The sequence below is a fragment of the Canis lupus genome, chromosome 3, assembly GCF_011100685.1.
Source record: "Canis lupus familiaris isolate Mischka breed German Shepherd chromosome 3, alternate assembly UU_Cfam_GSD_1.0, whole genome shotgun sequence".
NCBI classification, from domain to species: Eukaryota; Metazoa; Chordata; class Mammalia; order Carnivora; family Canidae; genus Canis; species Canis lupus.
In genome coordinates this window covers 40,425,208-40,442,119 of record NC_049224.1, presented here as the reverse complement: position 1 = coordinate 40,442,119, position 16,912 = coordinate 40,425,208, and the positions used below count along the sequence as shown (strand labels likewise).

Here is a 16,912-nt window from a genome sequence, read left to right as displayed (position 1 = left end):
AAAGGTGTTAGGAAGGGAGGCCTCCTTTTTGTTTTATACTTTTCTATGCTGTCTCAATTAAAATAAATACATGCTATTGAGCCTCTGGGCTGTCTTTAGCTAGAGTGCCACCCCTCTGGTTCCTCCTGGCCTCCGGGCTGGCTCCTGTGACATCACCACTTTGTGAGGATGGGGCTTTTAAGCCTCTTACCCACTAGAGTCTAGACAGATGTTGGTTGTGTGCAGTGAATCATTTAATCAATCCCTGTGGCTTTTCTCCCTAATGCAAGTGCTTTCCTGGAATGGCAGGCCTAGTGGGTTTTTCTCTTCTGGTCATACTGAATGCATACCTCACATCACCAGCTCATTCACTCCACTTACACAACCCGGCCTCCCTCCAAGCCCCACATCTCATGGGAAGTCTTGGACAGAATAGAGAAAACATAGGCTTTGGAGCTAGACCCCAGTTCAAATCCTGGGTGGTTGTGCAGACTGTATAAACTCCCTCCCTGTGGGTAAGCCTTCATTTCCTCACGCACGAGATGGAAATACAGTGTGAAAATGAAGGAAACCTCATTTAAAATGGGGTCTGGATGACCTGAAGGAGGAGTTGTCATGTACTACCAGTCACCTTAAGAAGAAAACCTTGCATTCCCCAGAGAGAGGAAGCTTACTTTCCATTCCCCAGCAGGAAGAAGGAAGAATTTCTCCTTGCCCCGTAACAGCCCACCTAATGGGAACTCAGTAAAATACCCTCCTAGGTTCCTCCTTTCCCTTATGAAAACAAGCCCCTCTATTCTATTCTCCAGCCTCGCCTATGGTTCACCATAGTTTCCTTATTCTGATTACAATTCCTCTGCTATTCCCAAATAAACTCATTTTGCTGGTAAAATAACTGGCTCTTTTCTTTGTTTTTTTTTTTTTAATCAATAACATATACAGACTTAAGACTTAAAACTGCTATGAGGTTTAAGTGTGACCATATAAATAAATTGTTCCATGCAGCATCTGGCACATGATAAGAGCTTAATATATCAGTTCTCATCCCTGGGATCCTGCTGACCCATCCCTACCCGTCTCACCCTAAAATGACTCCTAATACACTTGTTTTCTAACCTATTCAGCAAGCAAACTAAGCTTACTTATGGCTATTTTATGCAGATTCCGGACTCAAACTTAACGGTTTCATCCCTGCAGTCAAATTCTGTACATGTCAATCCAGCACTTCTTTTGTGGACTTAGGAACTCCATGAAAAGCCAGGGCCATTTGTACAGTCCTTGAGAGCTATTTCCTATCTGTGTAATCTTGGGCAAGTCACAACACCCCTCTGAACCTCCATGTCCTTGTCCACATATTAATATATTGCTTCAGATGGGGATATTCCCATTATTCCCATCCTCATGAAGCTAATGGTGAAGAGCTGTGCTGTCCCAAAGAAATAGAATGGGAGCCACATTTATATCAAATGGTCTGGCAGTCACATTCAAGAAGCAAATAGAAACAGATAAGATATTAATATATTTTATTTGATGAATATATTAAAGATCATTTCAACATGTAATCCATATAAAAATGATTGACAAGATAGATACATTTTTACACTAAATCTTTAAAATTGCATGTTATTTGACACTTTGAGCCCTTCTTGCTTTGAATGAGCCTAATTTCAAGTCCTCGACAGCCACACATGACCCGTGGTGCCATCCCAGACAGCACACCTCCAGCCTTGTCCGTGGACTGAGTGAAGCATTTAGAGTTTCCTCTCCTGGCAGTTCCTAAGGGCACTCATCTCACTGAAGTCCTGTCCCCACTCTGTGTTGACCAGGGCCGGCTTCTGAGCATCTCAGCGGCCTACGGCGATCTGGAGACCGTCCGATACCTTCTCACCGAGAGACGGGTGGAACTGCCCACGGAGCCCACCGATGACAATCCAGCCGTGGTGGCAGCACATTTTGGGCATACTGACGTAGTACAGGAATTGCTGGAGTCTTTGCCAGGTAAATCCCAGGGCATGAGCTTCTTGCCTACCTCTCAGAAATCACCTCTTCTTGGGAAAAAGATAGGCATGGGTGTGGGGGGGAGTTTCCCTCAAAATGCTTGTTTCTTCACACTTTCACCAAGCAGGAGAACCAAAGATCTGGGGCATCAGACTGACAATCCAGAGTAAAGACTACCTGCTAACGGCTGTGCCACATCCCACACTCATTCCCCTTAGCTCAGGAGGTAAATTCTCTCACACTGTATTTGATAAAGATTTTGGATCTCTGCCCCCTTTTTATTTTTTTTAAAGATTTTATTTATTTATCTGACAGAGAGCACAAACAAGAGCAGCAGGCAGAGGGAGAGGAAGAAGCAGGCTCCCCACTGAGCAGGGAGCCCGATGTGGGGATTGACCCCAGGACCCTGGGATCACCACCTGAGCTGAAGGCAGACACTTAAACAACTGAGCCACCCAGGCACCCCCTCTGTCCCTTTTTTTAAAAATTTAATAGATTTTATCCTTTGGCAGTTTTAGATTTTCAGAAATGTTGATGTGAAAGTACAGAACATCCCCATATACCTCCCCGCCAAAAGTTCTTCCATTGTTGACATTCTGTGTCAGTGTCATCAGTTTGTCACAATTGAGGAACTCTTACTGACATATCCTTAGTAACCAGAGTGCAGTTTCCATTAGGGGTCACTCTTTGTGTTTGTATATTCTATGGGTTTTGACAAATGTATAATATGTATCCACTATTAGGGTACAATAATGAACAGTTTCACTGACCTCAGAGTCCTCTGGGCTCCACCCAGTCATCCCTCCCTCCCCCAACCCCCCTGGCAACCACTGATCTTTTTACTGTCTCTGTGTTTTGACTTTTATAGAACGTCATATAGTTGAGCTCGCACATTTTGTAGCCTTTTTAGATTAACTTCCTTTGCCTGATGGTATGCTTTTAAATTTCCTCCATGCCTTTCCATGGCTTGGTAGTCCATTTCTTCATATCCCTGAATAATATCCCACTGTCTGGATGTAGCATGCTATGTGGTGTTTCTAGTAACATGTAATTTTTTTTTTTCTTGGCTGATAGACTCAAGGTGTCCTGTTGTCTTTTAATTTCCTCTGGTGGCCTTGAATGTCCAGGAAGGCATGCCTACAGCTATAGGCCAAGACATTACCTTAGCGATGGCCTTTGGGAGTTAGGTTTCGGTTTGGGAGTGAGGCCAGCTTCATGGGCATGCAACGGTGTGGGCCCTGCACTCAGAAGGCCCGTGCTTGGTTTAACACTCTGCAGTCATCATCTTGAAATCTTTGATAATTTTTAAACAAGGGGCTCAGCTTTGTGTTTTGCATTGGTCTCCACAGATTATGGAACCGTCCTGTCAGGAAAGTTGTCCAAGAGTGTGCTTTGAGTAGATTTGTGCTCAGACTTGTACCCCCTTCATATGTCTGGAGGGAGAATGAGGTTAAGGGTAAGAATCAGGATCATGTTGTGGTCCACAGGTGGAGATTGGGTCCAGCGAGACGTAGGAAGACAAAGAGGAGCCTGGGCACCCCAGAGGGCAGACTCCCTCTCTTCAGGGATCCCCGTGATTAGCTCTGTCATCACCCCAAAGCATCTACACCAGCTGGCTCACAACCTAATGGTGCGGTTTGCATTTCCTGAGCATTCACCATATGAGTCTCTCACTACTGCATTGCCAGGCATTCTGCAGAACTTGAGAGACCTGGAGACTTTTTTAAAAGGTGATCCCAGATCTTTCATAGCTCCTGGGTAAGCAGAAGAAATCGAAACAGAAAGGAGTAATTCCATGCAGTGTCCCCATGCTGAGGTTGAAGTAATTACATAGCGGTCTGGGAGCACACATAGAGAATGGTCTTGTCTGGGTGCAGGACAGGGTCTTCATAAGGAGCTGACATCTGAGCCGGGTTTTGCAGGGTGAGTAGGAGTTTACTTGGCAGACAAGAGAGGGAAGCACTGAGATGGTCCACTTTTGCAGAGCAGGGAGCTTGGCTGGATCTGAGGATGGTTTTCAGCTGCCTTGGAGCATCCTATCTTCAACCCAACTAGGGACAGAGTTTCTGAGACCAAAGGAGTCTAGAGCATTGTTCTGGACGCTGCAGGAAGTACAGAGATGGGCAAAACAGTGGGTGTCCCTGTGAATTTCCAAGCTGGAGGGGAAGGCAGCCACTATCAGGAGTCTGTCGGTAAGACCAGAAGACACACAAAGATACAGCCAGAGAACAAGGGAGGGTTTGAGAAGAGGAGAGATGAGAGGCTCATGGGGGTAGGTACATCATTGTATAGCTATAGACATCATTTGAAATATATGATTACATCATGCCTCATCTCTGTAGCTGAGCAGAGGTGGAGCAGAGGAGGAAGAGGAAGGCTGGAGGCTCTAATAGGGCTCTTTTGGAGTATCCTTGGATTTGGGCCTCAGAAAATACATGTAGGGGGCTGCCTGGGTGTCTCAGTCAGTTAGGTGTCTGCCTTCTGCTCAGATCATGATCTTAGGGTCCTGGGATCCAGTCCTGCATCAGGCTCCCTGCTCAGCGGGAGTGTGCTTGCTCCTCTTTCTCTACCCCTCCTCCTTGTTCATTCTCTTTCTCTCTCTCTCTCAAATAAAATAAAATCTTTAAAAAGAAAAGAAAATACGAGTGAGGCTTTCATACGGTTAAAAGAGCACCCTTTGGTTTCAAGTGTTTAAATCCTTTAGCTTTGCAGGGTTTAAGTTTTGACTTTGCCATTTACCAACTGTGGGACTTTTGGGAAGTCCCCAAACCTCTCTGAGTTTTGATGTCCTCATACTAAAATCATGGCTATGAAATATAGCCTATTACAGCCTCCTCAAATGGGTGTACAGCCATCCTCAACAGAAGGCAGCAGCATGAGGACTGGATCTCTCTTCTCTAGATATCGTTGCAGTAAGCGCGTTGGGGATCCCTGGTTAATAATCAGGGATCCTGATTGCCTACCACCTCCTTGAAGTTGTTAATCCTAGTTATCAGAGGGAGAAGAAGGGACATTTATTTAGCATCTGCTACAGCCCAGGCAGTGCGCCAAGTGCCCTCTCTGCTGGATTTTCATTTCCTCCATCCCGACTTCACCCCTGTTTCCTGGTCAATTTCCTATCATGAAGAGGAGGGCCACTCTCTCCATGCTTGGAAGCACTTTGTTCCTAAGGACTCTGGAAATGAGACAATGTGATGATGCAATTGGGAAGTGTCAGTGTGGAGGATGAGATCATTTTTCCATGGCCTCTACATCCAAAAGAGATTGCATTTCTTTGAACTTGCAGATACTGTAATATTTCAGCCCACACTGTCCCTGCTCATTCAGTGTGCTCACTGTTATTTCCTCCTTGAATTAAGTTGGTGGTTGTTGTAGGGAGTAACTCTCAAAGTTTTAGGCTGGACAGTTAGATCTGTTTCTTTCATCAAAGCCTTTTTTCTTTCATTTTTGAAAGTAATATATGTATTTACAGATCATTTAGAAATGCAGAAAAGTGTTAGTATGCTAAAAACATAATGACAAATAATGAGTTAGAACGTATAAAGCCAGGTACTTGACATACATAATGTCACGCAATCCTCACATTACGCCTGGGAGGATTTGTGTTTTCATTTCCATTTTACCAATAGGTAAACTGAGTCATGGAGAAGTTAAGAAATTTGTTTAAGATGACACCGCTAAGGGGTGCCTTGGTGGCTTAGTCGGTTAAGTGTCTGCCTTCCACTCAGGTCATGATCCCAGGGTCCTGGGATCGAGCCCTGCATCGGACTCCCTGCTCAGTGGGGACCCTGCTTCTCCCTCTCTGTCTGTGGCTCCCCCTGTTTGTGCTCGCTCTTAAAATCTTAATAAAATAAAATAAAATAAAAGATTACACAGCTAAACTATTTTAACCCTAAGCTACTTGTCTTCAAAGCCCATGTCTCTGTATGTATTGATACTCTGGGGAGGAGGTCAAGGCTAGGGATAGGGAGAGAGGTGAGGTACATGGTCACAATCCCACTACCCAGAGATAATACTGCAACACTGGGGTGGTACATTTGGTCTTCTTTCCACACATACATTTTTTAATTCAGTTACAATCATACCATATATAGTGTTTTGAATGCTTTTTCCTCACTTGGCATTATGTGATGAGCAAGTGGGTTTATAATGATGTGGGAATATGCAATCCATGAGAACTATTCCAGAAAATACTACCAACTTGACAGAAGGGACTTTCAGCTGGAAACAGGACAGCTCGATTTATCAATGGTCCAAGGGGAGATCAGAGTGGTTACAACCAAAACCCTTCAATGGTACTTTCCCGTTGCCCTGTCATCTCCTGCTAGGTCCCTGCAGCCCCCAGCGCCTGCTGAACTGGATGCTGGCTTTGGCTTGCCAACAGGGGCACCTGGGGCTGGTGAAGCTCCTCGTCCTGACACATGGGGCTGACCCGGAAAGCTATGCAGTCAGGAAGAACGAGTTTCCTGTCATCGTGCGCTTACCCCTCTATGCGGCCATCAAGTCAGGTGAGTCCCCCAGTCAATCCTATCCATGGGAACCCTTGCAGGTTTGAGATGTGGGATGATGTCTTCCCCCTCACCTCTAGCTCTTGAAGTGCCTCTGTGGAAACATTTGCAAAGTCCATTACTTGCCTCTTTTTCAAAATGTCTGCACCTTCCCTCATTTACCCCATTCACCTCTTGCAAGGGGATCTCAATGACAGGGACAAACTGTGGCAGATGGAACCATAGTAGGGGGCACTCCACAGGACAGAGGCCCACAGAAAGTCACTCACTAACAGGAACTTGACATCTCAAGAGAAGTAATAGAGAAGTTCTACCACACAACTACCCTTTTCATTCCCATCTCACATACTAGCATCTGCCATTCTGGACAGCTCTGACACACTCTACATCTGGATGCCATTTCCTGTCCTTTAGGAAACGAAGACATCGCCATATTCCTGCTGAGACATGGGGCTTTCTTCTGTTCCTACATCTTACTGGACAGCCCTGACCCCAGCAAACATCTCCTCAGGAAGTATTTCATCGAAGCTAGTGCCTTGGCCAGCAGTTGTCCAGGAAAAATGGTGAGTAGTCACTGCCTGTGGATGAATGCATAAAGAACAGGTGGTACACGTATACGATGGAATATTTTTCCATCACAAGCAAGGAAAACATCCTGCCATTTTCAACAACATAGACAGATTTTAAGGGCACTGTGCTGAACAAAATGAATCAGACACAGAAAGACAAATACTTATATGATCTCACTTCTATGTGGAATCAGAAAAAAACAAACTCAGAAACAGAGTAGATGATTTGCCAGGGGCTGGAAGGTACAGAAAATGGGGAGATGTTGGTCATAGGGTACAGGCTTCAGTTACAAGATGAATAAGTTCTGGAGATCTAAAATACAGCTCTGTGATTATAATTAATAATACTGTACTATATACTTGAAAGCTGTGAAAAGAGTACGTCTTAAGTGTTCTCACCACAGGAAAAAAAAAAGTGGTAACTGGATAACATCATACAGGTGTTAGCTAACACCATTTGCATTTCCCCTAATGTGTGTTGCCTGTTACTGTTTGTTGATTATTTTCCTGAAGGGTTGGTCATCTCTTATCATTTTGGACAGTCTTTTTGTATATCACATATTAAACCTCCTTTTATCATACATGGTACCAGTATCTCCCCCAATCCCTTATTTTTCTTCTGTCTGTTATCTTTGTGATAATGAAGATATGAGAATATGTAATCAAATATATTTTTCATTAATGGCATCTGGGCTATATGAGAAGGTCATTTCCCCCTCAATTTTATATAAATATTCTCCTCCTGAGGTATCTCATAATATTTTTTATTATTTTGGTTTTTACATTTGAAGCCTCAGTTTTTCTGAAAAACATATTTATTTGTATGTGAGGTATGAGGGAGAGAATATAGCTTTCATCTTTTCTAATTGGGTGATCAATTATTATGGCACAATTTTTTAATTAGAGCTTCCTTTTCCTTCTGAATTGAAATGTCATCATTGTTATTTTCCCCGGTATCTATCTGTATGCATTTTGGGATTCTCTGTACTGTTCCTATTAATGTGTTTCTATGTTTGCCATACTGTCTTGGGAACACACATTTCATTTAAGTCTTACAGCCTGTTAATGCATGTTTTCTACTTATTGTTTGTTTTTTTTTCTTTGAAAAATATTTTGTTCTTCCATTTTGTGAATATCCTACAGTGACTTTATTTGTGCAGAGTTCATGTTCTTTAATGAGACTTTGTATTTTATTTATTTTGTATTATTTTTCATATTTTAATGAGATTTTATAGTTTTCTTCATAGAGAACCTGGATCTATAATGTTTATTTGTGGCTTCTTTCTTGTTTTTGCCACTATTTGAATGGAATATAATTCTTTTCCATTTCTATTTCTAACCCGATGTTACTGGTATGGAGAAAAGCTCTTCTGTTTATTTATGTTTTATCTAGTACCTTTACCAATTTCTTTTATTAATTCTAATAGTTTCTAGAAGAATTCCTTGAGACTGTTGGTATGTGATAAAAGCACGTGTAAATTCCAAATAGGTTTGTCCCTCTTTTTCTATTATTTATATAACTTATTTTATTTCATGTCTCATGGTACCACTAGAATTTTCAAGAGTTGAATCATGGTGATAGCAGATTCATCTCTCTTGTTCCTGATTTTAAAGGTCTTGACCTCAGCAATTTATAGGCATTTGCTGTAGATTTTTGGTAAATAGACTGTTGTTAGATTTAGGTAGTTTCCATGTATTCTTTTTTTGCTTCAGAGTTTTTACTAAGAAAGATTGCTGGATTTTGTTAAATCCATTTTTGGCAGCTTCTGATATATTCATGGAGCTTTTCTGTTTTGATTTGTTGATGTAACGAATGATGATAATATATTTCCCTTTTCATTTTTGATGTTGGACAGTTTTACTTTTTCTCTTTTATAAACTTAATCAGACCAAACAGGCATTTACATGTTCAAGTGGTCTTGTCAGAGGACTTGTTAGATTTTATTCATTTCTTTTTGGGGAAGCAATTTGTTCTGTTTGTTATTTCATTAACTTTAGCTTCTATCCCTACTAAAACCTTCATATTTTCTTGAGTATTTTATTTGTCTCTGAGTATGTTGGGTGTTGTGGTTAAGGCAAGGCCATGGCATGAGACTTATGGCCTAATCTGGGCTCCAGACCTTCATCTGGTAACTTTTCCTCTCTGTGTTTCCTCATCTGAGAGGTAAGAAAAATAAAGAGAGAGAAAGTATCTGTCTCAGAAGGATGCTTGACAATGAAACGTGGTAATATTGGTAACATTCTAAAACCAATGCCTGGCACATAGTAAGTACCTAATAGATGATAACTATTATTATTGGAGTTACTTTTTGGATTTATTGAGTTAAATATTTCAGTCTTTTTTCCTCTAATTTTAGCTTGTCAGTTGCATCATACAAGTCTTTCAGGTGCTGCCAATTTGTGCTGGATTTCTTTATCAGAATCTAAAATACACACATATGTACACATATACATATTTATAAATATACATGTATATATGTTTATACATACATATATATATTTCCTACTTCTGATTTTTTTCTAGTTCTTCACATTGTTCTATCAAGTTGTTGCTTCATATGCCTGGTTTATGGCTTTATGACCTGTTTTGACGTATTTTGATGTATTTCATTATGTCAAATACCTGCTTTAATCCTGTTCATGCTTTTATCCTTAAAATTGGGATTGTCTGCTCTCCACATGGCCACACTGCATTCTTTTTCTTTGCATCAACATTGTACAAGTTTTCCCAGACATTCATCTTCAGTTTTTTCATTGTCTTAGGTGTATTTCTTATAAACAGCATTTAGTTTTTCATCCCTCCTCAGAGTATCTTTGAGGAATTCACTCAATTCACTTTTCTGTGGGACCTGTCATACTGATTTATTACTTCCATCTTTTTGTATCATATTTTTTGCTATTCCCTTTTAACTGTTCCCTTATTTTTGCTGGTTTCCTAGTTTTTAAAGAATACCAATATTCTTATTGATAGTAAATGTACAATAAATATTAAATATTAGCCTCACATTGTAAAAGGAAATACTTACCATGCAGCCCTTATCTTTATATTGTGCTTGGTGTTTTTTCCAACACTTTCTTATCTTACTTGATCAACTCAATAAGAACTGCAGGGAATAGAATCTGTTTTCCAGATGAAAATATTATGGTTTAGAGACATTCTGTTACTTGTTCAAGGACAGCAAATACTAAACAGTATCAGCCCAGAACCTGAGTCTTTCGAACTCAAGGCTTTTCTCATTTCATGATTCACGAACTATACCTCAGTACATCATGATTGTCATACTTTTCTGTACAATAACTCCCTGGGAACTTTTAAAAACCCCAGTGCTCATGACAGACCTGATACTAATTGAATCTGAATCTCAGATGGACCTGCATCAGTTTGGCTTTTAAAATTCCCCGGGTGATTCCAGTGTGCACCCAAGCTTGAGAGCTGGTAACTTTGATCTTCTTGGCTAAACATTAAAAGCAGAAATGGTTGGCATCTTTATCTGCCATCTTTTCTACAGGGCAACTCCAGCTCTGCTTGCCAAGATAGGCATAGCGCATAGAAGTGATTATTGCATTTTAAGAAAGACAATGTTACTTTTCTTCTCCTTGGCCTAGAAGAGAAAATGAAATTACAGTGCAGGCTGAATCATAAGGATTTTTTGGGCTTCCTCAAAGCAGGTGCTATTTTCACTATTCACATGAATTTCAAAGGCAAGTGCCTTGCAGTGGGTGTGTCTGGCTGCCTGTGATCTAGAACCTGTAATAGCACATTCCTTCAGTGCTGCTGGCAGAAGACAGGGAGGCAGGCAGCCCAGAGGGATCCAGCAGTCAGGAAGGATGACTCAGGAACCAGAGGTAAGTGCTGGTACCTTCCCAGGTGTACCTGGGAGTACCTGTAAGTGTGGGTTTCCCAGGTGTGCAGTGGGTTTGAACTGGCGTTTTTGGTCCTGAATAGTAGGTAGGGGCAGTCATTAAAAGGGTGCTTTGCTGCCCTGTATACATGGTCTAAAAACTCCTTGGTTTTGCTGGCATTCATGGCAGTGACCTTGCTGAATTAGTCATCTTGTCTTTGGTGTGTTTATGCTTTGCCTCCTCCACCAGCTAGTGGGTGTTTTTTGTTTGTTTGTCCTTTAATGTAATTACTGCTTCTGTGGAAGCCACTGCCAGGTTCAGAACCTTCCTGTGTGTCTCTGGGTCAGGCATCCCCTCATTCCCAGCCTGCCAGAACCTGCGTCTGCCCACAAACAAGGAACTGCAGAGAAGCCCATATTGGTTGTGTTGGTATTTGGTAAGGAAATTTCCAAAAGCCCACACTACGTGGTCTGGACATACTTTTAGAACAGCAAACACAAAGCCAAGTCGGACCTGACCAGAGATGCTTCTTGGCTCCAGTTTGTTGGCACCCCTCTTGAAAACTGCCAAACTCCTGCCTGAACATATAATGAGACAGTCCACGTTCATGGCAAGGGTCCTGTCAATGTTTGCCTTTGCTTTGTTGCCATGAGAAATAGCAACATTTTGATGCTGGCATGCCCAGAAAGGAGCAGGAAAACTCAAAAATGCCAGGAAAGGCCGCCTAAGCAGGTCCTGGAATATGATCGATGATGTTTGTCTCCAGTCAGGAGGTAGAGGGCCAGGCTATAGGGCTTTCTGGGGCTATTCTGAGTGTTGCAAGTAGACAAGAGCTGGAATTAATTTTGAAACAACCCAGTGGAGAAATTATTAATTTCCTCTTAAAAGTCTCTAATGGTTTTAAATCTGGCAGCTCACCTAGAGAGGAACATTTATCATTATTACCGTCATCATCATCATTCTTTGGATCAGTTCTGGCTTATGTACCTTAAAAATTCCTGGTGGCCCACCATTCAGATGCCTGTGTCTGTGCTCAGAGAGAAACATCCTGGCTGCACATTTTCAGATCCGAAGCAGGCTTTTTCCATCCATGGGACCTGCTGCGTCTGAGGACTTGTGTTTGCAGGATGCTCAGAAAGGATAAGAGGCAGCAAATATGGCCTCCTGGATGTTTCTGAAGCCTTCGTGAGAGGTTGATAGAGTTGGCTGAGTGGGGGGTGTGTGCTCCCGAGAGACCCTGAGGCACTGTGGGCAAGCAGCCTTTCCTGAGGGACCCTGAGTCCTCTGGGAAACACCCTTGTCTTGGGTAAGGCCTCACACTTGGTGCAAAGAGTTTTTATTCCAGAGTTCTATGCTTTCCAGAGCATTTCAACATACACAGATTCCCACCTTCCTGGTCCCTCACACCTTGCTCACAGCTGGCAGCATAGCAGGTGTAGGAACCAGTGTCTCCAGAATTCAGGCTCTGGACCAGCAGTGACCCAGTAGATAAAGAGGCAGAGCTAGGTACAGATTCACTGCCCAGGTCCTGGCCTCTTCACCACTCACTTGGGTGAGAGGAAGAGAGAGTCTTTCATCAGCCCCTCAAAAGTTGTGAAGGCACACTCAGAACTGCTCAGGCCTCTGTCCATCCATTCAGCTTTTCCTGTGCCCTAGTGAGGAATTTAGCTAATCATTCCACTTGTGTCCATTTTCTCTAGTTTCCAACTACTGAATCTTTACCTGCCCTTAGGCCTTCCTTATTTGGATGCTTTCCCTGTGGCTACTACCCATGCTATTAGTTCTCCTTAAAACCTGAAATCAGGTAGCAAGATGAGCCAGTAGATCCAGTGAGCCAGTTACTCTATAACCTTTCAAGGAGGTGTTCATGACAAACTTCCTACTAGACTTAAAACACAAGACAAAGCAGCAGTGTTAGAAACCACTTCTACGGGGCACCTGGGTGGCTCAGTGGTTGAGTGTCTGCCTTTAGCTTGGGTCGTGATCCTGGGGTCCTGGGATCGAGTCCTGCAACAGGCTTCTCACAGGGAGCCTGCTTCTCCCACTGTCTATGTCTCTGCCTCTCTCTGTGTCTCTCATAAGTAAGTAAATAAAATCTTTTTAAAAAATTTAAAAAAGGAACCACTTGTACTTGGTTCAAATGGAGGAAATTATTAATAAAACAGAGATGCAGAAATAGTAAAACTATTATTTAGCTTACATGATCAACTGGAGAATATAGTCAGGGAACAATGAGAAGAAAATGTTCGATGTCATTGCAACCATGGGTATCAGCATAGACAACTGTGTATCAATTGTATATCATCAGTCAGTATAGACATTTGTAATGATACAAATAAATTTCAAACAGGTAAGAGTTAAAATTGGAAACTCATCAGAATATATTTTTAAAAGGGCATTTATCCCACTTGTAAAAAGGGAGATGATTCCATGATCATTTTTACAAATATACAAATGATATAAAGGTACATTGTCAGAAATAAGATGAGTGATTTATATATTAAAGCAAAATACTTGTAGGAAAATATAATTTTAAAAAGAAATATATTGGGATCCCTGGGTGACTCAGCGGTTTGGCGCCTGCCTTCCGCCCAGGGCGTGATCCTGGAGACCCGGGATCGAATCCCACGTCGGGCTCCCTGCTTGGAGCCTGCTTCTCCCTCTGCCTGTGTCTCTGCCCCTCTCTCTATCTCTCTCTGTCTCTCATGAGTAGATAAATAAAATCTTTAAAATATATATATATATATATATATATATATATATATATATATATATACACAGAAAAGAGAGCAATGAAGTTTTCTGAAAAAAAAAGAACTCACCAAAACACCAGTAGGTCACTGATACAGTGTACATGTCAGCTGATCATTAAACTTAATTCAGCCAATGTTTATAGATCACCCACCAGATGCTCAGGACTCAGCAGTGACCAAGCCAGGACCATGACCCTTGCCACCGCATTGCTTACAGATGCCACTGGGCAAGAAGAGAAATGAAGAGTTTTACATAGAAGAAACACAGCCAGTACATCATGGCATGAACACAGATATAACTCCATTGACAATTACAGAAATTCAAATTAAAACAACTTGAAAGGACTGACACAAACCTATTAAACCAGCAAAAATAAACATGAATACTGAGTAAGACACTTGGCAGGGTCGTAGAGAAATGGGCACACCAATCAATGCCTTACTGCTGGCACTGTAAATCCGTTCCATATGTGTGGAAAGTCATTGGCATCATGTGACAAAAGCCATAAAACTCTTCTCCCAGCAAACTGTTCTGAATTTGGTATTTCCTTTCTGAAAGATACCTCTAGGACATAATTCAAAAGGAAAAAAAAGCAATTCCCACACACATGGTCAAAGCACTGCTATTTGTAATGAGAAGTTAGGGGAAGGAAAGAGAAATGTCCAGCTGCAGGAGGAAACTATACCATCCATGCTATACCTTCAGGGTGGACAGCAGAGAGCCAGGAAGAAGCGCGCCTGTCTCCTCAGCACTCAGCACGCCAGGCTCCTTGACCCAGGATACCCTTCAAATCTTAACCCTATACAACATCCTCAGGAAGGTTCCTTTGACCCCTAGTCCTGATCCGATTCCCCCTTATATCTCCCCAAGCTTCCTGCCCATGACATTCTCATCTAATGTCAACTCCCTTATTTGAAAGAACAATTCTCAAAAGCAGAGAATTTAGCCAAGTTGGCTTACCCTGTGTTTGACCCCCCAGTGTAGGGCTGGAACAGAATAAACAGATGGTTGCATGGATGGATGAATTTATGGATGGATGGTTGGATGGACGGATGGTTGGATGGTTGGATGGTTGAAACTTTATATATGCAGTAAATCTCCCATTTACGTAAGACTTCATAGCTGACAAAGAACTTTGCCAAACATTCTACTTTAATCACCTATAAGGTAGAAATTTTTGTCTTTATTTAAAAGTTGAGAAAGCCGAAGGTTCTCTCAACAGCAAGTTAACAGTAAGTTAACTGCAGACATTTCGGGCTTCCCCCTCCCCCCCTTCTCAAATAGATGTTGGCAAAATTAACTTGGAACTAGTGACGGAATATTTCTTGTAAGCTTCCTATTTTTAAAAGGAATGACTGAAATACTACAGGAGAAAAAAGCATAGTGATTTTTTAAAAGAAAAAAACCTCTATTTAAAAAGGTTTTAGTGAAGAAAAAGTGATACATTTTATTAAACACCTTTTGGCATTCAGATATTCTTTTTTAAAAGATTTTGTTTATTCATGAGAGACGCAGAGAGAGAGAGGCAGAGACGCAGGCAGAGGGAGAAGCAGGCTCCCTGTGGGGAGCCCAATGCAGAATCAATCCCTGGACCTGAGATCACAACCTGAGTTGAAGGCAGACGCTCAACCACTGAGTCACCCAAGTGCCCCCAGATATTCTTAACTACAGAGACCAAACTGGTGGTTACCAGAGGGCAGGAGGGGGGTGAGGGGTGGGGAATGGAGGAAACAGATGATGGGGATTAAGGAGGGCACTTGTGATGAGCACCAGGTGATGTATGAAAGTGTCACATCACTATATTAAACACCTGAAACTAATATAACACTGTACGTTAGCTCCACCAGAATTTTTAAAAATTAATAAAAAATTAAAAATGAAGAAAAACTTTGAAATAAAATACTAAAAAAGAATTATATTGGATTAGGAAGCATTGTGGAGTGACTCTCCAGTTATTTTCCTTATTTATCTTAATACATTATTTTGTTTTTCTCTTTTTATGTCACTCTGAGAATTTTTTGTTTTGTAAGTATATCTTGCATTTCAACCTTGTCATTTGGTTCTTTAGCTGTGGCCAAAGACAGCATTTCCCATAACTTAAGCATTGTTTTTACACTGGTCACCAGGTTGTCATTTTCATTCTCAGACTATTAAAGGTACGTTTAAAGCTTTTTAATTTAGTAAGTTGATTATTGACTTTATTATTTTTTTCAAAGACCCTTGACTTGGCTTTATTTATTGACTTCCTTGTCTTGACTTCATTCCAGCATTTCTCTATGCTTAGTCTAATTATCTTAATTTTCCTGTTTTCTTTTAGCTTTCTACTCTGACTAGGGTGGGGTTGCTTTACTATGTTTCACTTTTTTTTTTTTTTGCAACTGTAATCAGAGTTGTGCGCTGTCTTTTCCATTACTTGTAATACTTTTTTTGTTCTAAAAATATATTCTTCTTTTTTTCTAAAAATATATTCTGTTGTGACTTGGTTTTCCTCTCCTACACAAACATGACTTACAAGGGCATGTTTTCATGTTCAAAGAATTGGCAACCCTCATTCTGCTTCTCTCGGTTCTGCCTCAATTTTGCTTTTGTCGTCAGATAAGATAGATCAGGTGTTTGCCTCTCCCTGCACCTTCTTCCTATTCCTTTTTCCTTTTTGCTTTTCCTTCATACTCAGAATTTAATCAAGTAATGGGTAGGCTCATACCTGTTTGAACACAGAATTCATTCTCCTGCCCCCTACCATTGGGGATCCCGCATTTTTATGGCAGTGTGTCGCTCTACAATTCCTCTATTCATTTTTTGCATATTTGGCCTATCATCATCTGCTGGCATTTTTCTTGAATTTGCATTAGTCTTTCTTTTACCTATTTTGCCTGGGGTTGGAACATAAAGATTCAGCATGGTCGTATTTTGGGAGTATGGCTGTTTGAGCATCTTTATTACTATCAAGGTGCTTTGGTTATTTCTCTGAATGCCTTTGAAACCATGCCAGCTTTTCCACGGCCATGAGAACATAGTGGTCCGGTAGGAAGAGACCAGACAGAGCATTCGGCACCTGAATTGCCATCCTGGCTCTGTTACCTTTGAGCAAGTTGTCTCTCTGAGGTTCTTTATATGCCAGACTTTACAGGGTTAGTGTGAGGGCCAGCTGAAAACGTGAACACAACAGTCTGTGAATGCATTGCAAAGAAAGCATCACCGAGATGGTGTCAGCATGTGATCACAGCCCAATTTCCAGTTTCCCTGCTGGACCTTGACCTT

At 41.5% G+C, this 16,912-nt stretch overlaps 1 protein-coding gene across 4 annotated transcripts in view; it reads left to right on the top strand.

Moving 5' to 3' along the window:
• LRRK1 (leucine rich repeat kinase 1) overlaps nt 1-16,912 on the top strand; it is a 124,346-nt gene that overhangs the window by 48,649 nt on the left and 58,785 nt on the right. For all 4 annotated transcript variants that reach the window (XM_038532639.1, XM_038532638.1, XM_038532641.1 and 1 more), the window contains 3 exons: nt 1,806-1,977; nt 6,306-6,485; nt 6,900-7,048. In XM_038532639.1, coding sequence (XP_038388567.1) covers nt 1,806-1,977; nt 6,306-6,485; nt 6,900-7,048 — 501 coding nt within the window. The remainder of the gene's footprint in view (nt 1-1,805; nt 1,978-6,305; nt 6,486-6,899; nt 7,049-16,912) is intronic.